At 32.1% G+C, this 23,621-nt stretch overlaps 5 protein-coding genes across 5 annotated transcripts; 2 read left to right on the top strand and 3 right to left on the bottom strand.

Moving 5' to 3' along the window:
* Positions 1-1,840: 1,840 nt before the first annotated feature.
* LOC107475962 (pentatricopeptide repeat-containing protein At3g62890) lies at positions 1,841-4,385 on the bottom strand. Its single transcript, XM_016095672.3, has one exon. It carries the CDS (start codon positions 4,087-4,089, stop codon positions 2,377-2,379), a length of 1,713 nt encoding a protein of 570 aa, XP_015951158.1. The 5' UTR covers positions 4,090-4,385; the 3' UTR covers positions 1,841-2,376.
* An 86-nt stretch (positions 4,386-4,471) lies between these two features.
* Positions 4,472-6,135, bottom strand: LOC107475961 (60S ribosomal protein L22-2). The gene is made up of 2 exons (XM_016095671.3): positions 5,832-6,135; positions 4,472-4,789 (listed from the first exon to the last, which is right to left on the bottom strand). The coding sequence occupies exons 1-2, from the start codon at positions 6,062-6,064 to the stop codon at positions 4,645-4,647; spliced, it is 378 nt and encodes a 125-aa protein (XP_015951157.1). The 5' UTR covers positions 6,065-6,135; the 3' UTR covers positions 4,472-4,644.
* Positions 6,136-6,303: 168 nt separating this feature from the next.
* On the top strand, positions 6,304-8,125 carry LOC107475960 (outer envelope pore protein 16-4, chloroplastic). Its single transcript, XM_016095670.3, has 6 exons — positions 6,304-6,424; positions 6,532-6,583; positions 6,679-6,710; positions 6,799-6,832; positions 6,947-7,014; positions 7,642-8,125. The coding sequence occupies exons 1-6, from the start codon at positions 6,353-6,355 to the stop codon at positions 7,774-7,776; spliced, it is 393 nt and encodes a 130-aa protein (XP_015951156.1). The 5' UTR covers positions 6,304-6,352; the 3' UTR covers positions 7,777-8,125.
* Positions 8,126-8,664: 539 nt separating this feature from the next.
* Positions 8,665-14,856, top strand: LOC107475959 (caffeoylshikimate esterase). The gene is made up of 8 exons (XM_016095669.3): positions 8,665-9,096; positions 9,216-9,306; positions 9,642-9,674; positions 12,276-12,422; positions 12,514-12,644; positions 13,267-13,404; positions 13,505-13,603; positions 14,409-14,856. The coding sequence occupies exons 1-8, from the start codon at positions 9,070-9,072 to the stop codon at positions 14,715-14,717; spliced, it is 975 nt and encodes a 324-aa protein (XP_015951155.1). The 5' UTR covers positions 8,665-9,069; the 3' UTR covers positions 14,718-14,856.
* Positions 14,857-15,531: 675 nt separating this feature from the next.
* On the bottom strand, positions 15,532-20,629 carry LOC107475958 (UDP-glucuronic acid decarboxylase 2). Its single transcript, XM_052257021.1, has 7 exons — positions 19,795-20,629; positions 19,284-19,426; positions 18,105-18,184; positions 17,907-17,990; positions 17,595-17,669; positions 16,365-16,457; positions 15,532-16,087 (listed from the first exon to the last, which is right to left on the bottom strand). The coding sequence occupies exons 1-7, from the start codon at positions 20,406-20,408 to the stop codon at positions 15,875-15,877; spliced, it is 1,302 nt and encodes a 433-aa protein (XP_052112981.1). The 5' UTR covers positions 20,409-20,629; the 3' UTR covers positions 15,532-15,874.
* Positions 20,630-23,621: the final 2,992 nt, after the last annotated feature.

Raw genomic sequence — 23,621 nt, 5'->3', positions numbered from 1 at the left:
AATTAAAAATGATTAGATAATTTAATATATTTAGTTAAATTATTATTTAATTATTTTTAATTATTAGTTTTGTATAAAAATAATTGTGTGAGTTTTTATTTTAAAATAATTGTGTCAATTAAAATAAATATAATTGTATAATTAAAAAATGATAGGTTACTTATTTGGTTAAACTAACTAAATTTTTTAATAGATATTGGATTAATTTATATCACTCTAATATTTCAAGAAATGATAGGTTGCTTATTAAAAAAAAGTATTCACTCATAGTCATGGTTAACATTGTCATCACTCTAAGAAATTTCAATCTTTTCAAATATGTTCAGATATGTGCTTACTCAGTTACTCATATCCAAATTTTGTAATAGTATAGATTTCTAGAAAAATAAAAATATTATAAACATTTTGTGATAGTTCTTCAAAGAAAATAAAATTGCGATTGATTTAAAAATTATAGAAGGAAAAAATAATAGGAAATTTTACTGTTGTTGTTCTTCAGAAGTATATTTAATACCTTTTTTCTTTAAATTGTATAAGTTTATTGCAAAATTTTATTTGATATTTTTTTCTTTTAAAAATTTATAAATCCTAATAATTTTTTTTAAGAAATCTCCTTATCGTGTAACTCTAAAAAATACCCATAGGCCAAATGGTTATTGACATCTTGAAAACGAAAGAATTATTGCACAAGTTAAATTGATATTGGCAAGAAAAATAAATGAACTTTATTTGGGGCAACATGTCTAGTTGGCAAACGACGTTTTCAGCCATTTCAAGTGCCATCCAACTTGAAGCTCAATAATAAACAAATATCTTAATCAAGCCATTTTTTAACGTTTTACAACTGTTGTATACACACTTAATCACACAATATAGTCACAATCTAAGGTCTTAACACGTTCCTTTAGATATTTTGGGCATTGTAAATAATTTAATTAGGTGTGCCCGGCACACAAGTGGTAAGTGGTAACTGAAAGCAACAATTGATTTCTTAATTAATTACCCCATTAGATCATTATATTGATCAATAATATATTTTTTTAAAAGCAAATTAATTGTTATAAACGGAGAAATTACATATCATTATTGTATTATTATATCAAAACTTTTTTGTAGAGGAAATATATACAAATTAATTTCAAATAAAAATTTTTAAATTTGACTCCTCTAAAATAAAAATGTTTGTAATAAAAGAAGGAAAAAACAGAGACATATTCAACTAAAAAAAATTCCAAAATTAATTAGTCTCTTGCACAAAAAGGGTGCTTCATGATATTGAGTATATTGCCAAAAAAGGTAGTTTTGGCATGGATGAAGGACGATAAAGTTAGAATGAGACAATGGGAAGCTCACAAATTAATTTTTAAATCCAAACCTAGAAAGGACAATTTTCATTGAAGGGTAAAGACATAAAAAGTACGTCTAAATGTCTAATCAGTACTTTTCTCTATTAAATTATAAGGACAATGAAAGTAAATTGTAATCCAAGATAAATCTACTTTTTATGTTGAAATGTTATTATAATCATTTGTTACACGGACTTTACTTTCATTATTCCACAGTACAATTACCATCTTCCCTTATTTTGTCTCATGTAAAACCATAAGCAAGTTAATAATGCATTATGCATGTACACTATGTCACTGTATATATACTGTTAATTGAACCAAGGTTAGATGAGAAAGTTAGAATGAGACAATAGGAAGCTCACAAATTAGTTTTTAAATCCAAACCTAATAAGAAAACATATCATTGAAGGGTAAAGACATAAAAAGTACATCCAATCAGTTCTTTTCTCTATTATTTCCTAAATCATAAGGACAATGAAACTAAACTGTAGTCCAAGATAAATATACTCTCTTTTTGTTGAAATGTTATTATAATCATTTGTTACAACAGTACAATTACCATCTTCCCTTATTTTGTCCCATGTAAAACCATAAGCAAGTTAATAATGCATGTACACTAATGATAAAAAAAAAATATCACTGTAGTTGTTAATTGAGCCAAGGTTAGTAGCTTCTTCCAGCTTCTAGTTTTAACCTCTCTTGAGCCTTCCTTCTCATGAAAAATGCAGAAACTTCATTACTTTACTTGGACATCTATCTCATATTCTTCTTTAAGGTCTAAGGGACTTTAATAGTGTCCAAATCTCATGTAAGAATTAGAGACTCACTTTGAGTAATCCAATTGGATGATTATGGACATCACTCCTTCCAATTCTCTTCCAATCAATTAATCACTCAACTTAAACCCTAAATATTACCATGTCATGACTTGATTTGAGAACTCTAACTAAAAACGAAATGGTTGACCAAACTTTTCTTCATTGTTTGAAGATTTTAACGTGAAAAACAGCCGAGTTCTCTATTGTACTTACCAATAGTCTTTGCAGGAACACACCCCATTCTTAAAATGGTGAAAACGGTTGCAATCTCTAACAATTATCTCCCTGTTAAATTCCCTAGACATCATCTTGATTGCAACATGACAATCCTTACAAATCCTCAAGTTCTTCACAATCCTTATTGTGGTGCCTGGCCTTGTCTTGAGGAAGCAATAAGCAATTGCAAGTTTTTCGCTGTGAAGAGATAACGCAGACTCTTTTCCTTCCTCATCCAAATCAAGCAACACCTCACTTGTGTCACCAACATAACCTTGCCTCTTCAGCCTCTTCATAATCTCATCAAGCATCCTATATATATCTTGTGTTTCTGGATGAGAATCGTCTCCCACGAAAAACTCATGAAGAACGCCGTCGATCTCCACCAAACTACATCCTGGAACTTTCTTGATTCCCCTAGCCTCCATAAGCTCTCTCAAATGCCTCACTTCCCTCCACCTTCCAAGCTTTGCATTCACATTAGAAAGAAGCACATAGGCACCACTATTTGAAGGATCCAACTCAAGAAGCTTCTTTATTGATACCTCACACGTTTCAATGTCTCCATGCATCCTAGCCCCACTAAGCAGAGCACCCCATATCATCACATCAGGCTCCATAGGCATCGATTTCACCACATTCCAAGCATCATCGATGCGCCCTGCTCTTCCGTACAAATCCACCATGCATCCATAATGCTGGATCAACGGTCTAACACTATACTCAGTCACCATCCTCTTGAAAAACTCATCCCCTTCCCTAACCAACCCACCATGCACACAAGCACAAAGAATACCCACAAATGTCACAGCATTAGGACTCACCCCATCATCAACCATCCTCCCAAACATCTCAAGGCATTCCTCTGTTCGCCCATGCATCGCGAAAGCGCAGATCATTGCACTCCAAGCCATCACATCCTTCTCATCATGCCCAATCTCATCAAACACGCATCTCGCCCTCTCAACATCCCCACACTTCCCATACATATCAATCAAAGCTGTCCCCAACACAACATCAATCCTCATTCCACACCTACCAATATAAGCATGAACCCACTTCCCATGTTGAAGTGCACCCAGTTTTGCACAAGCAGACAGCACCGCGGAGAAAGTGAACTCATTCGGCTTGATTTCACTACCTGCTCCACTACCTTCCAATGCAAGCAAATTGCGAAACAAACCAAGCGCAGCCGCGTGCTCACCACACTTAACATAGCCATTGATCATGCAGCTATAGGACAACACATTCTTGTCAGTCATCTGATCAAACATCCTCCGAGCAATATCTACCATACCACCCTTGCAATATGCATGAATTACAGCGGTATAAGAAGGGGTATCCGGTAGGGTAATTTCATCAAACACTTGGCGTGCAGAGTTGAGGCATCCACAGGAAGAGTACATGGCAATGAGGGAGGTTTGGGTAAATGGATGAGTGTGGAGGCCGAAAAGGAAGGTGTGGGCGTGAAGAGAGTGCGCAAGGGGGAGGTGGGTGAGGGAAGGGAGGAGGAAAGGGAAAGTGTGGAGGTCTGGGACAACGGCATGGCGTCGCATGCGGAGGTAGATGGAGAGTGGTGGTTGGAGGGTAGTTGAGCGGATGAGGTTGTTCCACACGAAGGATTCAAGGGTGGGGTGGCGTAGGTTAAGAATTGGGTGAGTCCATGGTATCAATATTGTGGCTTTCTTCGTTATGAAACCTCTCATAGGTGCGTGGTGCTGCTAAGTTAGGGGGCAGAGAACTAATTCATCCTCATAATTAATTCTCTCAATTTCTCTTCATGATATAAGACATTGATTATATAGTATATTTCTTCTCTGGTTCAGTATGCTTCATTGTGATTTGAACACACTGCTAAAATTTTGATGTGATTCTACCGTAATAAATTAGTTAGAAAACTAGATTTGAATTAGTTTATTTAGCATAAATGTTCAGGGACCTCATCATCTTAATTTCTCAAACATCAGATATGTACTTGTCTTTTTGCTTACTTTTCTCAAGTCAGATTAATTTGAATGTTCAAAATTATATTTCTCGTGAATTGGTGATGTTAAGGATGCGACTACTAAATTTTCATGATAACCTCTCAAAAAATTACTATCAAGCTTTCATTGGGACAAAAAGTTGATTCGAAAAATAAATTCAGTAATTCTGAAGCAACCAGTCACAAAGTTAACCAAAAAACACAACAGATAGATTTAGATAGACTCCACAATAAATACGCCTAATGGATAATGTCTTGTGACAGAAAACTAGATTGTTCACTCTTCCTCTTCACCCTCATTCTCGGCAATGTTGAAGTATCTCAACTCATACACATTCCTGTCCTTGTTGGAGGAGATCACACGAAGCCAATCCCTCACATTGTGCTTTTTCAAGTACTTCTTAGTCAAGTATTTCAGGTAACTGCAAAATGAGATTAACAGCAAAGGAAAAAATAATTAAGCAGGGAAAATTCAAAAAGCAAGATGACATTGAAGACTTATACCCACAGAAAATTATTAAAGATGCAAATACATTGATAATGTTAATGGAATGAATACTGAACAATTAGAACGGTTTATCATTTCTCAATCAGAACATCGTATAGTTCATGATATAAAACATTGAAAGATTAACATTGACACAGATCATAACTATGACAAAAGAAAGGATGAAACTGTTAATTATGTATAAAGCACTGAGCATCATAATAAAGTATGCCATCGCCAAGCATTGAGAATAATACCATCCTCATTACAATTGAAGCTTGATGAGATGAAAATCCCTTCATTGAGCAGAAAAGCTACATATAAATAGATGACAACTTGGGGAACAAACATAACTGGTCGCAACTTAAACCAAGGGGCAGAGAACACTGTCTAATAGTCAAAGGTTATGGTCCTAAAAGATTTAAGGGTGCAGCTAAATGAAGCATTCTCCAATGTGATCACCTCATTAGTTTTACATCATTCGCGAGATCAGACACCCCAAAGCTACTTAAGAAACTCATGATTTGTAGAATGCCAAAAGCATACTCAGAAGCTTTGGCTAATTAGGGTCTGTTTGATAAGCTTTATTTTTTAGTTTTATGTTTTCCCCTTTCATCAAAGCTTCCTTAAAACCAACAAGCAAAAAGCCAATGCAAATTCGAAGCATATTCTAACTTTCTTCCAATAACAAAATCAGAAGGATAAAAATGTCATTCATAATTTCAGGTCAATATTCTGTGTAAATTACCTAATTCATTCACCCTAAATCTGACCTAAACCTATGATTCTCTGTGAATCTCAGCAAACAGAACCACAAGTTTGTTAGCTTTTGAGCACACATATAGTTTAAGGGGAAAAAAATATTTTTCGTTACAATAAACTCATTAGCATAAAAGAAATGAATCAAAATCGCAGCATAACTAAATAAAAATGAGCACAATCGACTAAAATAATAATTAAAAAAAGGAAACAGGTACCGCTTGGAGAAGCTGGAATCGGAGGTGACGGTGATCTTGGACTTGTCCCTTGTAACGGTGACGGAATCGCCGAGAGCACCGGCTTTGCCTCCGACCTTGATCCTCTCTTGAAGGAACTTCTCGAGAGATGCGATGTCCATGATCTTATCCTCAACGGGCTTCGCGCAATCGATCACGAAGCTCGCTCCCTTCTTCTTCCCCTTCGCTCCACCAGCTCCTGCTCCGCGACTCATTTTCTCTCTCTTCTCACTCTCTCTCCGAAGCACAAGGTTGTGTTGCTGCTGACAACAGAGGCTTCCTTTCTCCCAATATAAGCTAGGGTTTTTGTTTTCGTATCCAGCTAGGGTTTCGTTTTGGTGTTCCGAAACGCAGACAGTTGTTGCCGTTTTACTTCGCTACTCTAGTTCGTTATGTTTGGGCCTGAGCCCAATTATAGGCCCATTTAAACACCAAAAAATAATGGTTACAGTTTCTTACTATCTTTTTTTTATTTGACTCCGATTTAGTCAATAGCTGAGTCCATGGAAGACGACGTATACGGCGTCGTTCCGTGCTCTTCACTCGCCGTTGAGTCCATCCTTCGCGTTGGGACGGTAACCTTCGTTTTACTCCACCTCTCTTTCTTCTTCTTCATCTTCTTCTTCTTCTTCTTCTTCTTCTTCTTTGTTGTTTATATCAGAAATTGTGATTTGTCGTTCAGGCAGGTGCAATCTGGGGAATGTGTATTGGTCCCTACGATGCTAATCAGCAAAGTAATGTGAACATCTAAAACCCTAATTTCAATTCTGATTCGGAATCGTCAACTTGTAGTATTCAATTTTCTTCTTTTTTTTTTTTTTTGGTGCAGGTCTTAGGGGCATTGACAAAGCTTCTTATGTGGTAATGTGAAAAAAGAAATTTTTTATTTTCTTTTGTGTGTGAATTATGGTGCTGATGGGTTGATTTTATTGGGGGTGCTATTTTACAGATAAAATCAGTTGGCAAGTATGGGTTTCGATGTGGTAATTGAGATTGGTTATTATTGAGCTAAGAAAAAAGAAACGAGGTAAATGTGTTTGAGTTGTGTGTTCATGTTTTTTAGCACTGATTAAGGTTCCTTGATTTTGGGGTTTTAGGAGTTATAGCTGGAGTATTCAGCATCACTAGGTGTGGAGTTCAGAGGTACAGGAAGAAGAATGATTGGGTAAGTGTAGGATGAGAGGAAGGTCCACCCATATTGATGGTTGTTTTGATTTTATTTACTTATAAATCAATGTATTTGGATGCACGAAGGAATGGAGGGTAGTAGGTTTCCCTATTCTATAATGAACCAACTATTAATTCAGATTAACATGTATCTAGTATCCATTCCTGTACCAGTTGCTGCTATGTTTAAGTATCAATTTCAGTATAGTGTCAATAGGCACACCATTGCATACTGATTTTTGTGCAAATTTATCTCTGTGTTAGTTGCATTGCTTAATGGATGTTTTTGTAAGTTCACTTCTGTTGACTGCTTTTATGCCTCCCTTCTATGCTCTTCTGATTTTTTTTTTTTTTCTGTGGCGATCTTTTTATATTCTGACAATGCAATACATGTGATCAGTGATTCAAACAAACCTACTTAATGTGAAGGTCTGCTGTGCTAGTATCGAAGATGTTTAGAATCGTGTTTGTTTGTGACAGCATCAAACATGTTTGTTGGAAGAATCGATATAGGGTGTGGTCTTGTGTAGTTTACATGGTTGCATACCCAGGCACTTAGCACTCTGAACAAGATCACATGAATAAAGTTCATTGCGTTTATGAAAATTTCTTTTGAATTGTACAGGTAAATGGCTTGATTGCTGGTGCTGTGGCTGGTGCAGCCGTTTCTGTCGGGACACGAAGCTATACACAGGCTATTGGTATGGCGAGTTTAGTCTCAGCTATCTGTGCTGCAGCTGACCATGCTAGATCATCTTAGGATACAATTGTTAGATGTGGTGACAGAAAATTAGATGCAGTAAACCTTCATTTCTAAGGTAATGCAGAGAGTCTACCAAAGCATGAAAGGGTCTCAAATGGATGAATGGATCTCTTCTTACGACTATTCTGCAAGATATTTTCTTGTATGTTTCTTGGTTTGATTAGTTTTATTGGGGATTGGTACAAAACCCTTCTTCCGGGAGTGAACGTTTATATTTGGAGTACATTTTCCCTTTGGATTGTGACAGGGAAATATGTACTTATTCTTGAGAGATTTTCATAGTTGTATTACTGTTTACTTAGTTGTTTGTGTTGAGGGAAAAAGAAAGTTATCAGTTTTTTGTTTATTTTGTTAAGCAGATAAGTTTAACAGAAATTATATTTACTGAAAGTTGCCAATGTTAATACTTAATACTAAATATTAAAGTTAGTTTGCAATATTTGAAAAGTATTTGTAACGAAAGAGAGAAAAGAACAATAAAATTTTTAACAATGAAAGTTGTACTATTCCAAAATGCATATGAATTGTATAAATAGCTACAAAAATGTTAATTCATATATAGTTCCAAATTTTGATATACAAGGACAAAAAAATTATGTTTTGGAATATGTATTTATCTTTACAGCTTTCTATATTTTGTGGTTATATTTTATCTTAATTATTAAACATAATTTTTTTTATCAAATAAATCTCTCACTTGATTGGATAAAGAAAGTTCAACACTTGTTGAGAGAGATGCCAAACACTATGACGACAATGTTGGGGTGCAATTGCGTCATATCCACAAATTTATTTGTTGGAAATTGGGATTCAGATTTGGCCCTTTTTTTTTAAATAAAGAAAAGAAAACTCCACCACCTCCTTCTTCTACGGATAGATACAAACACACACAATTATGAATTATGCACAAAAAAGAAATCCCTTTATTAAAAAATTAAAAAAAAAAAACTCTATCTGTCATCTCATTCTGTTTGGCAAATAGATTAATCCTCCTTTGGCCCTCCACCTTCTCCCATATAGAATCACTACTCAACGTATAAGAAGTCCTTTGCCCTTTGAAAAAGAAAGAACACCTTCAAAAAAAGGAATCAACTTTCTATCTCTTTCTCTTCATGGTCCTTTTGCAAGGTGCCATATACATGAAAAAAGTCCTATCCATTCTTCATTAACATTAATGTTATAAGCATTAAGAAAAAATCACTAGATCTGTGAATATATCTTAAATCCAATCAACAACAGCAACATCATCAAAGTCTCATAGGCTTATTTGGTTTTGGTTTTTGTCTTTTGATGGAATCAAAATTCACATATCAAGAAGTATGTATATCCCTTTTCTTTCTCATTCTCATGCATATTTTCTTATTCTTCTGATCTTATGGTGCCTTTTATTCATTCAACATTTAACAATCTTGTTTTGTTAAATTCTCATTCATCAGGAATATAGGAAGAACTCAAGGGGAAAGAAGCTATTCACATGCAGATGGTTGCCAGTTTCTTCACCCAAGGCCCTTGTTTTTCTTTGCCATGGTTCATTATTATTTCTCTTTTAATTTCTTTTTATAGCAAAACAATTTTGTAGCATATTGTATTGGTTGCTCTGTTTATAAATAAGTATTCATTGGGATGATGAAGAATTTACATTTGAAATCCAATCCATGTATTTGAAGAAGATATACATTATGTTATTTTCTAATAATCCAGATAAAATAATTTTCTTGAACAATTTTATTTAAATGGACTATTAAGAATCCAACACTATCTGTTTGCATTCAACATATAGACTATGTTAATGTTTTCTCTTTTTTATTTACATTTAAATATCATTTCTCCTTAAGTGAGTTATGTTACACACATTATTCCAGGTTATGGCATGGAATGCAGTAACTTCATGAGAGGTAATTAACACATTTTTCTTCTTCTTTTTTTTTTTCTCTTTTTTCTTTTTTTATTTTTTTAATTATTTTTTTCAATTTATCTTGTTTTGTTTGTTTCTTTCCTTTTTCATTTGGTATTTTGAATTTTTCCACCATTAATGATTAAAATCGTTCAAATAATAAAGCTCTGATCTCTGGAAAAATGATGGGCTAATTGGTTGGGAAATAAATCACAATAATATTATTCCTTACACGCCTAGAACACAAACACATAGTGACAATTATTTATGACCCCACTAATTAGTTGATTAGTCTCATTTTTAAGCCAAGACTTAGGTCTTTGATTGTTAATGAAAAATAATACATTATTGTCTTAAATCACATTTTCAATAAACAAGGTGTCATTAATTTTATTTTGAATATATTTTGCATTCATATATCCTACTAATTTTAATAAATGTGGCTAAAAGTGATACATAAATTTATATCTAAACAAAAATTTGAGTGTATGTAGGGTCCCTAGCTGGGTCAAATTTCAGAAAACCAAATCTCTAGTAGTTACTTATTTAGGTTTTCCACCAATTGTTGATCACATAATAGTGACACTACGTCTTATGCAAATCATGGGTCACCGCTTAGCAAAACAATATTAGTACGTAACTATATGCCATGTAGATATTCAATAAAAAAATAATTTAATTATTAAATTTTTTTAAAAATATTTTGATAAAAATTTAATTTAATTAATAAAAAAATAATTTATTAAAAGATATTTTGGTAAGAAAAATTTAATCAAAAAATTTTTTTTTGTTAGAGTATTTTTATAATTTTTTTTAAAAAATGGATAATATTTATGTGTGTGTATTTACTTAAGAGGAGGTTAGTGAAATTTATGGTAAAATTTATGATTAAGTAGATTGGAATTTCTTTCTTTTTTTTTGTCTTTTTAATTGAGTTACCAATTTTGATATTAAAAAATAATGTGTACATGTAAAATTAATTATTAAAATAAATATATATTTGTGTATATTTATATATATTATTTTATCTACTTTTACTATATATTTAATAGGAATAAACTTTTCTTGACATATAACATAGTTTATTTATATTATTTTATTTAAAGCAAACTAATTAGTTTGAACGATTTGGCTAAAGATTTACAAAAATACAAACATTTTTATTAGAATAATTTATTTTTCATATTTAATTGAATATTATTATATTTATTGTTTTGGCTACTTTTATTAGAGCTGAAAAATCCATACAAAATCAAAGTAAGTTTTATACATTATTCACGCTACTCCAAGCTCGATCGATCGAAAAAAAAAGTATATAATAATATTATGTCGAGCCACCGTGAAGAATTTTTTACTATAAAAAAAAATATTACATTCAACTCAAAATTTTAATAATTAAATTAATAAATTCTTCATCTTATAAATTTTTAATTCTTTTTTTGTTTGTTCGATGTGAGATTTGTGTAGTCCTTATACTTATAATATATTAACATATTATTATATATAAAAATAATTTGTTTGCATGCTAAGCAACTATCTCTTCATATTCAGCAGCAAATGGAAGCATGCAAGTTCATAGTATGATTGATGAATCTGCTATCGTATCTTATCTCTGATCTCTGCCGAAACCGACATATATCATATAATATAATTCTATTATCTTATGATCTTATCTCATTGAAAAAAATGCAAATTCTCTTCCCTTAGCTTTAAATAATTAAATCATACTCTGCCTTTTTCTTCGTTTTTATTTTTACCCTTTTAAGGATAAAGATAAGGTGCATTTCGAGATCATCAATTTCTGTTGCATCATGCACATTTTTTCTCCCTTTTTGGTACAAATTAAAATTCATAGATTACAAATAAAATCTGTTACTAAATTAATTTTTATTTAATATGTGACAGAAATTTTAATAGACGGAACATATATATATATTGTCTCAAAATAACAAAAATTAATTGATCTCTTTTTATTGTTAAAAATTACATTATTCTTTGTTTGAATAGATATGGATCAAATTGAATGTTTATTCTCTTGTTACAAGTAAAAACTTTAAATTCCTCCATAGAAATTCATATGCTCCTAAAACATATTCTTTGCCCATTCTGAATAACCAGAATAATAACCATTCATATTAAATGAAACATTTAAATTAAATAAGTAACTATACATTAAAAATATATTTTGTGACACATCATATCACACTTTGCCCTTACATGACTAATTCAAATAAATTGATGATACATTTATCAAAAAAAAAAAAAACAAACAGGTGTCTTATATTCAAAATAAATTTTAATTTTATAGAGGAAAAGAGATTGATCATATACATAATAGGATTAGAAATTATATATTCAACCCTAAATAAAGAAAATAATTTCCTTGTTTCACTATCGGTGTAAATTCGTTTTATACGTGCATTCAATCACATAACGTCAGATTAATAAAAATAACTATCTTTTGTATTGACCATGTAAATAATTATCCAAGAGAACAGTTATAATTATACGATTGTGTCACACTGTGAATGCATCAAAATTAAAATATACACATATATATATTGTTGCTTATTGAATTTGATGGTTGCATTATTGAATGTAGAATGTGGAGAGAGGTTGGCATGTGCAAGATATGCAGTGTTCGGAATGGATTATGAAGGACATGGACATTCAGAGGGTATTCGTTGTTACATTAGCAACTTTCAAAACATTGTCAATGACTGTTCTCAATTTTTCAACTCCATTTGTGGTAATAATTCACTATTATCATTTCCATTTTTCTATATTTGGAAATTAAGCATTCAAATTAAACATGCTAATTAATTATTTGGAATTTTCAGTGCTTGAAGAGTATATGGACAAGCCCAAGTTTTTATATGGGGAATCAATGGGAGGGGCAGTGGCCTTACTTATTCATAAAAAATATCCTTCATTCTGGGATGGTGCTGTTCTTGTTGCACCAATGTGCAAGGTATCAATATATATTTATATGTTTTATATATTTTTCTAATAAAATAATTAGTTGATATAATAATTGAACTTATTATAATAGGTTAATCTAATATGTTATTACTAAATAATTAAACTTTTTTATATGTACTTTACATATTTTTTTAGTCAAGTACATATATTTCACCAAATTTACAATTAAGTCTTTATATTATTATTATTTTTTTATAATTAAGTTTCTACACTACTTTTAATTTTATAATTAGGTATTTTTCATGTCGAAAACGTTAAAATTAATGGAATATTTCTCCCAAAATACATGCGATAAAAAATTTAATTAAATTTTAATTATAAATATGTTCAATTTGTGAAAAAATATTCGGTTAATAACTCTAAAATTTTTTATACTAGGAATGACCTAATTATAAAATTAAAAGTAATATAAGAATTTAATTGAAAATAAAAGTATAGGAACCTAATTACAATTTTGTTAAAGTATAGGATTTAATCGCATAATCAAATTTTTTTATGAACACTAAATTTATAATTTTATATAATAATTAATTTTTTTGTGTATACTTAATATGACTGATGAAGAAATTAAAGTATTATTATGCAAATATTTAAATATGTTTATGTGGCAGATATCAGAGAAGGTAAAGCCAAATCCAATGGTGGTAAGCTTGTTAACTAGTGTGGAAAATATTATACCAAAGTGCAAAATAGTTCCCTCAAAGGATGTCATCAATTCAGCATTCAAAGACACTACAAAAAGAGAACTTGTGAGACTTCTTCATAAATTTAATATTTTAATGGAAAATTTCAATAGTTAATTATTGTGTCAAATTTTTTTTTTTAAATTTTATGATGATATGATTGCAGATAAGGAAAAACACGTTGATATACCAAGACAAGCCCAGGTTGAAAACGGGATTAGAGATGCTGAGAACAAGCTTATATGTTGAAGCCTCGTTAGAGCAGGTGATTAATTAGCACATTTAATGTTATTATTATGGATACTAATTTGGCATCATCATGTAGTGAAACCTTTTTTGATTCTCTAGCTGGATAACTTGATCTCATATTTTTCAACTTTTTTTTTTACTAATTTTGAGTGCATAAAAAATGCATACTAATTTGGTTACTTACTGAAGTTACTATTATTACACTACGCTTTTTTAGAATAAGCTTATTTTTAAAGTACGTTTTCCAAATTTGACATTTTTTAAGGTAAAAACTCGGATGAAGTCGATTTCACGTGAAGTTGATATTTGAGAGCCGTTAGATAAAAATTTAGTCAAATCAGTCAAATCATCTAACGGCTGTCAGGTATCAACTTCACTTGAAGTCGACTGCATCTGAATTTCCACCTATTTTTAACTATGCGAGATAATTGTTTGCGAACAAGACGTGTAAATAATTATATATTTAACACGTCTCCTTACTTAAAAACTTTTTTGTGGATTTTGCGTGATATTTAAATAGGTTTTTTTTATTTGTTTTATACTCTATTTTTTTTAGATAATAAGGATCGAACTCTATATATTTAGATTATAAAAATTCAGATATTATATCATGGAATCACTTTTCTAAAAAATTTAAGCTGATAAAAGACATATAAATAATTTATATATGAATTCTATTTAAATTGCATCTACATCCAATCGAATACTAAATGAAATGTAAGCTTATAAAATGTTTGGCAACTATGTGTGTATTATCCATGTTCAATTTTTTGATGTAGAAAAGAAATAATTGAAACAAAAGCTACCCGAATTTTGAACAGGTAACATTGCCATTCTTAGTATTGCATGGAGATGCAGATACAGTAACAGATCCAGAAGTAAGCAAGACATTGTATGAAAAAGCAAGTAGCATAGACAAGACCATGAAATTGTACCCTGGAATGTGGCATGGCTTAACATCAGGGGAGCCTGATGAAAACATAGATATTGTGTTCAAAGACATCATAAGCTGGCTTGACAACCATGCTAACAAGGCAGGGTTTGAGGCTTTTTTAGAACAAACCGATAACAAAAATAACTTTGTTGCCGAGGTCAAAGGACGTCGCTATTTACGTCACTCATCAATGTAAGAGAAAAAGTATTTTGTTTGTAATTACAATTTATTGTATGTTAAATGGACATGTTCATTTTTATTGTTAGAAGAAATGTAAAATTTTAATTGATTTGATTCTTACCGTGGATAACTTAATGGTAAAGAGTGAGTAAGTTAAGTATAATAAAAAAAAAATGGAGTATCTGTAATGCAATTCAGGTAACATTGTTTTGAAAAATGTTACTTCCAAGAAAAAGATTTTCTTTTAATTTTTGGAAAAAGTTTGTATCATGTCCATTTACCTACAAATATTTGGAAATTGTTTTTATTTTCCCTTCAGAGCATAAACAAAACGTGAGTCCAAATATTGCACCAAAACACAATGGGTCCAAATTGATTCCAAAACCAAAACAGAACATTTGTGGCTCAAAACCAGTTAGTTTACTGTCCAAAGAAAATCAGTTAGTTTGTCTGACCCCAAAAGAAAACAATTGGTAAATTTGGGGTAAAAACAAGAAGTTAAAAAAACATTAGTAAAATGATAAAATTAGAAAAGCTTGATATTAACTTTGTTGATACATTCTCGTAGCAATTAATAATAGTGCAAGAAACTATCTAAGCAAGCATACTTCTAACACGGTAACGATTTAAAAGTACCAAGATAATTTTAATTGAAATTACGAAATGTAAAACTATAATGGTCCAAATTTATCTTGATTTGTCTTAGTACATTTGATTCCCAGTATTTGGATCACTTTTCTCTCAGGGATTTAACTACCAATACGCCGAAACTGTGTTTAGGTCAACTTATTGTAGATTCAAAACCTCATGCACATAGCAATTACATCCCATAAAAAAAAGCTTAAAAATTTATATAGTAAAAGAATATAAGACAGCTGAAACTTAAGAAATGTAATCATATCTGGCTACTAATCTGGAAAGAGGGGGGTAACCCCCCAAACTTATAAACTATAAAAGATTGACATTATAATAAATTGACAAGAGAGGACACTCAAGTTGAGCTCACTTTGCTGCTATGACTAATGGACATTGAAGAAGGGATATGGCGGAAAAAAACACACTAAGTGTCTTTAATCCTTTAATTACTATATCTTTTTTTTTTCCTTTTCCCTTTTCAAAAACCATGGGGTAACATATGAGATGGTTCCAAACCAACCCAAAGCAGTAATAAAATTAGGCCACAGTTGAACCTTCCTTGTGGTCGCCGAAAATGCGCTGCCGGAAGTCGGAAACCATGAGAGGGAGTCCCTTCCGGAGGTCGACCTTGGGCTCCCAGCCAAGAAGCTCCTTAGCTCTGGAAATGTCAGGCTTTCTCTTGTGGGGATCATCCTCTGTGTTGGGCCTGTATTCTATGCTTGCATCTGGGTCTATTGTTTCTTGGACCACCTAGATATATCACAATCACAACAATAGAGGTTAATTATGTCACATATTCATGCATTCAATTAATGGGGGCTTCATCATTTATGTGAATGAGACTGAACCTAATGATTCCACCGACTGAAGAAAAGAAAAATCAAAGTACTAAAGTTATTCAGCAAAAGATAATATCATAAGCAAAAGAATTTTCACAAGCTCCAATTTCTTATGGCTAGTTTAGAAATATCTATTCTTAAGATGACTTATAATTGCGCAAGAAAAGAAGAGCCAAAAAATTTTTTACCTTGGCAAGTTCAAGCATGGTGAATTCACCAGGGTTCCCAAGGTTGAAAGGTCCCACATGTTCTCCTTCCATAAGACGCATTAGACCCTCCACCTGTTACCACCAACATCACATTAATACATCAAAACAGCAGCATCTTATCTTAGATTCGGATGGTACATTAGCAATCTCACTCACTGATCTAGGACAGTATCCAAATATAATAATCACCCTCATTGGTGATATCTAATTATTTAGTACCTCCCTTACTATCATTTTTTAAATACATTTTCAGATCAATGTATTTGTATCAAATATATATTATTTTAATTTTGAAACTAATTAAATAGTTAGTGCATTGGTTGAGCAATTAGTAGAGGGGAAAACATACTAAAACATCTTTAAATTAAACTAATCAAACAATCCATATAGTTGAACAAAATTTTAAATAAAAAATGATTTGGATAAGAGAATACTATAATATACATGTTGGTCATACAATACATGCATTCACCATATTATGGTGCTTACTTTATGCATTCACCTTAACACACGAAGTTGGCACTTTAATTTACAATTCACGAGGATGATTATTTTTATTATAAATAAATCAGAGAAATTTATTTTATGAAAATAGTAATGTGGAAACTGCCATTACAAGAAGAGGCTGGTCCAGTTGGGGGGGCCTCAACGCTCGTTAGGAGTCACATGGCAATGCTTCTTGAGTGACACGAGTACGAGCATCGCATTTGGGTCATTAAAAAACACCAGCACACACATGCAAAGCAGCATCCTTTATTATTCATTTACTCTTACTCTTATGAGGGAGAAATCAGAAAAGACCCTTTTGCAGAAAGTAAGGAGTTATTTCTGATAATTTTGCAGGAATCACATGGGGTCAAACCTCATTTAAAACCGTTCACTAGAAGAAAGAAGTAACATGGAATCCCCAGATCCAACCTTCTCATAAACAAGTACCATAGGGATATATAATATATAGATATTTATGTATTCTCAATCCAACCACCCAAAACAAGTATCATTTTTTCTATATATAAATATGCAAATATCTATTCTCAATACAAACCTTCCAATACAAGTAACATATATTTCGTCTGAATTTGTCTTCCAAACAAAAATAGTTTATGTCTCTATCATAAAAACTAAATTAATTTATATATCTGACTCAAAGATGAAAGTTTTCTTTTCATTCTAATTATTAAAAAAGTGGTGTGAATTATTTTGACTTACCAAATCAGATACATATTGGAAGCTCCTTGTTTGCTTGCCATCTCCATAAACAGTCATTGGCTCCTTCCTTAGTGCCTGCATTAGACACACAAAGACAATTTAAAATTAGGTAAACAGATAGGGCCAACAGCAACAACCCATTACTCTCAAATGATCAAATCCTTAACTAATAAACACGGTTTGGTTTACACATCATTTTCATAACGTTTGCACTTTATTATATATAATTCCATGTGTCTATAGTTTTATTGAACGATACTTGAAGAATTAGTTTGGTTTGAAAAATCAATGGAAATAAAAAGGAGGACCCACCTGAGCAACGAAGTTGCTAACAACACGTCCATCATCTAAGCACATTCGGGGACCGTAGGTGTTAAAGATCCTAGCAATTCTAACCTGGAAAATATTAAAATAATAAATGTTATAAATAGAATAAGTCCAAGTGAATTGAATGCAATGGAAATAAAAAGTTGAATGAGAACGAGGATTGAATAGTGTTGTTGTTAGGACCTCCACACCGGCTCCTCTGTGGTAGTCCATAGTCAACGTCTCCGCCGTACGCTTTCCCTCGTCGTAGCAGCTTCGCACACCTGTCACGCCCACATCCCACACATCAATTAAATTGCATAAATAAAAAATAATAATACTATTCATACACCAAATACTAGTTTTGGAAAATACTAATGTCTAAATAGTATCTGCTTAGCGCAATTGAATAAATTATTCTTTGAACCAATATTTTACTAGATCAGTAACATAATTTTTAATTATATACTGTTTCCAGCTTAAAACCAGCTAATCCTTATTTTTTCCATGATTAATTAAAAGTTATATCTTAGCTTTAGACATAAACTAGTTCAACCATACTACTAAATTAAAATATCCTGTATTTTAAAAACAAGTTAGGTTATCAATGACAATGTCCCATGTCAATTTTGTGCAAGTGCTACCCCCCTAACCCCCAGCAGACACTGAAATCAAATCACAGATTCAACCAAATTCTACCTAACCATTGACGCCACTAATCTTGAAGAAGCCATTACTCTCTTGCTCTGTAATTTTTTCACTCTTTTTACGGCGGGGGTTTTTGTTTTTCCCTTGAGGTTCTCATGTGACCGTCCATCAGAAGAGAACAACAGAAAATCTGAGCCATTGAAATTTGGTGGACCCGAAAATCACGGGATCCCCGTTCCCATGATAGAGGCTACTACACCCTTCTCTTCTCCCGTTCTCCCCCTGAAAATTCCCCCCACGGCCCCCGTCTATTACGTGGTCCTCTCACAATTCTCCACGTGTCCATCAACTCAACAACCCCCCACCAAAAAAGACCTCGTTCTCAATAAAGAAGGTAAAAAGACCACCCTGACCCAGCCATCACTCCTTGTCCCAAATCTCACCCAATTCAAAATAAGTCTTTTCCATTTTAATAAACAAAATAAAAATTATTATATATTATATTTCAATTTTTTTTAATAAATATAAAATATATAGACTCTTGGAGACAAAAATTTGAAAAAAGCTATTGCGATGCGGACAGAAATCTCATGTATTGTCGTCGCCAAATATGGTATATAGTATATGTAATAAATGCTAATTAATTTGTACAAATCAGATTTTTTAGCGAAATTTAAATATAATATGAATGGAAATAAGAAATTAAATTAAATTAAATTAAATTAAGAAAATTACCAATGGGATTAACGTTGCCCCAATAAGTCTCCTTCTGAGGGTGCTGAAGAGGATCTCCATAAACCTCACTGGTGCTTGTAAGCAAGAATCTGGCTCCAACTCTCTTTGCAAGCCCTAACATGTTCAAAGTTCCCACCACATTCGTCTTGTGAACACACAATCACCGTCAAGGACTCCAAACAATCATAAACCAATCATCAATTAACAATTAATTATTCCCTAATCTTGCCAACCATCAGATTTTCAATAATAAAATATTCACATCAAAATTCCATACAATTATATCAATTTCCAGCTAAACTAGCTCAAATAGTAGAAATTAAATAATTTAGAATTAAAAAGAGAAAGAAAGAAAATAAAATTGTTTCTTTCAGAAAATTAGCTACGTTGACTTAAAAATTAAAATAAAAACCACTAAATAGATCAAATCAAAATATGTATCAATTTATTTATTGTGAAAGAATGAATGAGAAAATTAGAATAAGAATTGGAATTAGAAGAAGAGAAAAAGGATATGATAGTCTTGACGGGGTTGAACTTGTAGTGAACAGGGGAAGCAGGGCAGGCAAGATGGTAGATCTGGTCAACTTCAAGCAACAAGGGTTCAACGACGTCGTGTCGTATAAGCTCAAATCTAGGGTTCCCAAAATGGTGCATCACGTTCTCCTTCCTCCCCGTGAAGAAATTATCAACAACGATAACACTGTCCCCTCTCGCTATCAACCGATCCACTAAGTGGGACCCAACGAACCCCGCTCCTCCGGTGACAACAATTCTCAGGCCCTTCCTCTTTATTCCAAGCGGCACTTTCCCGAAGGAATGAACTTCTGCCACGTGGCGGTTGCTCTGGTGGTTCGTTGGGAAGACTGAGTCGTGTTGCGTGAAGTATGGGATCGGAACGGTGTCGTATTGGTTAAGGTTGGTGTTGTGGGAAGGGAGGAGAGTGAAGAAGGCGGTGGCGATGAAGACTCCGAGGAGGGTGAAGAGGAGGCGCTGCTCGCGGAGGAGGTAGTTGATGGGGTTTAGAGTGAATGAGAGCCATCGCTTGTTTGGTTTTGGGGAGTAGTCGTCGTTGATTGGTTGCGATTCGTGGCCTCTGAAGATTAGTTCTGAGGAACCACCCATTGTTGTTGTCGATGGAGCTTTGAAGAAGAACAAGAACAAGAACAAGAAGAAAGTTCTGGAATTTCTGAAAGAAATGGAAATGGTGGTGTGTGTGAGGAGGTGGAGGAAAGGAGGACTGAGTTCCGAGTTCGAAACTCGCTCGGTACTCGGTCACCGGCGGTGGTGCTGGTGGTGATTTGGATCGGAGAAGGGTGGTGTAGAATAGTGAAGTGTGGATCCGCGTTGGTGAGTTTTGGAACTTAAATAGGGAGGGTTTGAGATGAAATGACGGGATTGTCCTTGGTTGGGTGGCAATGTCGGAGTGGTGGGTTGAAATTTCAGGGGTTGTTTTGAAATTAGCAAGAATATTGGGGTCAAAGGGGTCCCTTTAATAATTTTGGTTCTTGAGTGAAAGGGTAATATTATTATTTTAAATTAGTATTTGGAGAATAATAATTTGTATTTATATTTATAATATATAATTTATTTTTATATTTATAATTTACGTTTTAACAAATGGAATAAAGTACGGGGCACATTAAGATGGCTTGAACGTATTTAGTGGTGTCATTAAAAGTTGTGAATTTTTTTTCTTTGTTTAAGCCTTTAAGGGTTTGCTTGGTTTGACTTTGGCCAAGTGCAAAAATGGGAAGTTGGAATGGCAATAGTGTCAAATGGTCTTTTGCAAGTCATGACAAAGTGAGAATGAAAATATGAAGATTTTGAAGGGCATGCCGCCACGGTTTACAAGTGACTCATGATGTGACCGATTCATCTTACATCATCGGCCCAACCAGGTGCTTTCTATCATTTGATCCACTAGGCCCAATATCTTTTTTCTTTCTTATTTTAACTATAAAATTATAAAAAAGAAAATCAAGTTGAGTTGGTGAAATGGTCAGCTTACTCGTTCTCATTTAAATAAGTATCAAGAGTTTGAATATCTTACATGCATTAATTCATTAGCCAGCAATAGACCTTTAAATAAAATTCAGATCTGTAACAAATTAGTTTTTAATTTGTCGAATTGAAAATATCGTAAACAACCAAAAAATTACATGTTAAAAAAAGACGTTGATTTTGTTCATTTTACCACCATTATCTTTAGGATTTAATTTATGAGATTTACATTCCAATCCATTATTCATTTAACAAGTAAGGACTCTTATATTTATATATTAGTCGCAATTATTGGTAAGAAATAATTAAAAAATTTATATCCATACCAAATATTTTCCTTTTTGTTTGATGATAAGCACATACTCCACAAAAATAGTTTAACTAACATGTGTTTATATGAGGAGAATAAGAAATAATAAGTATGGACGGTAGGTAAATAGGTTAAAGTTTTCGTTATAATGATTAATATTAGAAAAATAAGGATTATAGAACCATGTATATTTTAAACGAATTTAATTAACAATGCAACAACATTATGCATACTGCATTAATAAATGTAAATTATAAAACATGTATATATTTCTAATAATACAGCAATATATGTATTTCTATTCATATTTTGTGGGTTACATATCGTAGTCATTTCAGTTTGGTCTTATTATTGTTGAATAAAATAAGAGCCTAGCTATAGTATTGATTTAGGTGAAGATACCATAATAGTGATGCCTATTAAGTTTTATTCTTTTGTTTTCTCTTTCAATATTTTAGACATGGTCAATCATTAGCTTTTAAATTATTTTGTATGGTACATGTTTAGGAATTTTCATATAATTTTATTAATTTGAGCAGATATCATATAATTGGAAATATGGCATCTGTATGTGTTAACGGTTTATCCCATATTATTTTATTTTAAATAATTTTCCACGTATAAACGTTTTTTTATACAAGTCTTTATAAGTCATTTATATTAACGCATTTCGAACAATTACTGCAGATTTTCACTGCACCTTCTTCTTTTTCTTGCTGCACGTTCTTCTTCTTCTTCCTCTTATTCTTCTTTTCTTTCGTTTCTTGCCTTCTCTCTCTCCTTCTTCATTTACGTGCTTTTCTCTCTATTTTCTTTTTTGTTATTCTCGATTTCTATTGTTTTTTGACATCAAGCTCTGAAATTGTTTTTGAAAAAGAAACACCAGCAGAAGATGAGGAGGAGAAAGAGGAAGAGTTCTGAATTATGCATAAGGTGTACTTCAACAAATTTAGGGTGTAATTCTTAAATCCTTGGGTGTATTTTTGTAATTCTTTGGGTGTATTTCTATAATCGTTTGAGTGAATTCTTGTAACCGTTTGGGTGTATTTCTGTAATCTTTTAGGTGTATTTCTGTAATCGTTTGGGTGTATTTCTAAAGTTCCATTATCTTTAAATTTGGCAAGAAACTTGTTTTCATAGAAGAAGAAGAGTCGTTTATAATGCATGGTGAGTAGCGCGCTTTGGAAACAGAAGTGGTTGAATAACATGCGTTTATTTACTCTTGAATGTGGGAGTGTAATGAGTGTGTTTTGTTAGGCTTATGCCAACTTGTAAGACTTGTAAACTAAAAAAACTTGTATGTGTAGCAGACCTCTTTTATTTTTTAGGAAAGTACTGACCAAGGACATTATTGAAAATATGAAATATTTTATTTTTGAATATTCCATAATTTAACAGATCAAAAATTAATTCATAATAAATTTATTGATCAATAAATTATTGCATATAGTTATTTGAGTGCTCATTCGATCAAGTTAAGTTGGTTATATAAAATTTTCACATTTTTTATTACACAAATTGGTTAATTGTCCAAATAGAACTTTCTATTTATACCCTTTAAATTCATGATAAAATGAAAATAATAGAAGATATAAATTAAATAGAAGTTCCGCTAATCTTAAATTATGAATTGTGATATGAGATTTTTCCTTTTTCTAACTTAGGAATCACTACAATGACAATCACTTGATTGAGCCAGCTCTATGCCTTTTCACAGAGTTTAATTTCAAACTAATCAAAATTTGTTATAAATAATAATGAATTGATGATGATGACCACAATGTATATAGTGATGGACTTTTCCTTTTCGGTTGAAATAATAACCATGTAACTGAAATATGAATCATTATAATAAAATTTCTTCTAATTCTAAACTTAGGAAGTTATGTTTTGCTAACTGGATCGCACTTATTAGCTTCCTCGTTATTTATTAATAGCAAATGTAAATGTTACATCTATCTAATAAGAAGAATTTGTAAAATATATACATTTTAATTCTGAATGAACTATTAATATTAATTAGT

Source organism: Arachis duranensis, chromosome 2 (genome assembly GCF_000817695.3).
Source record: "Arachis duranensis cultivar V14167 chromosome 2, aradu.V14167.gnm2.J7QH, whole genome shotgun sequence".
Taxonomy (NCBI): domain Eukaryota; kingdom Viridiplantae; phylum Streptophyta; class Magnoliopsida; order Fabales; family Fabaceae; genus Arachis; species Arachis duranensis.
Note: the sequence above shows the minus strand (reverse complement) of the source record. Positions and strands in the feature narration are given on the sequence as shown.

Bases quoted from the DNA above. Each gene is read 5' to 3' on its own strand.
- LOC107475962 (XM_016095672.3), bottom strand. From the start codon at position 4,089: ATGAGAGGTTTCATAACGAAGAAAGCCACAATATTGATACCATGGACT.
- LOC107475961 (XM_016095671.3), bottom strand. From the start codon at position 6,064: ATGAGTCGCGGAGCAGGAGCTGGTGGAGCGAAGGGGAAGAAGAAGGGA. The intron at 4,790-5,831 runs GTACCTGTTTCC...CTCATTTTGCAG, and splicing joins GATTCCAGCTTCTCCAAGCG to TTACCTGAAATACTTGACTA.
- LOC107475960 (XM_016095670.3), top strand. From the start codon at position 6,353: ATGGAAGACGACGTATACGGCGTCGTTCCGTGCTCTTCACTCGCCGTT. The intron at 6,425-6,531 runs GTAACCTTCGTT...TTTGTCGTTCAG, and splicing joins CCATCCTTCGCGTTGGGACG to GCAGGTGCAATCTGGGGAAT. The intron at 6,711-6,798 runs GTAATGTGAAAA...GCTATTTTACAG, and splicing joins TTGACAAAGCTTCTTATGTG to ATAAAATCAGTTGGCAAGTA.
- LOC107475959 (XM_016095669.3), top strand. From the start codon at position 9,070: ATGGAATCAAAATTCACATATCAAGAA. The intron at 9,097-9,215 runs GTATGTATATCC...CTCATTCATCAG, and splicing joins CAAAATTCACATATCAAGAA to GAATATAGGAAGAACTCAAG. The intron at 12,645-13,266 runs GTATCAATATAT...TTTATGTGGCAG, and splicing joins TTGTTGCACCAATGTGCAAG to ATATCAGAGAAGGTAAAGCC.
- LOC107475958 (XM_052257021.1), bottom strand. From the start codon at position 20,408: ATGGGTGGTTCCTCAGAACTAATCTTCAGAGGCCACGAATCGCAACCA. The intron at 17,991-18,104 runs GTCCTAACAACA...AATATTTTCCAG, and splicing joins ACAGAGGAGCCGGTGTGGAG to GTTAGAATTGCTAGGATCTT. The intron at 17,670-17,906 runs GTGGGTCCTCCT...TGTCTAATGCAG, and splicing joins TTAGCAACTTCGTTGCTCAG to GCACTAAGGAAGGAGCCAAT.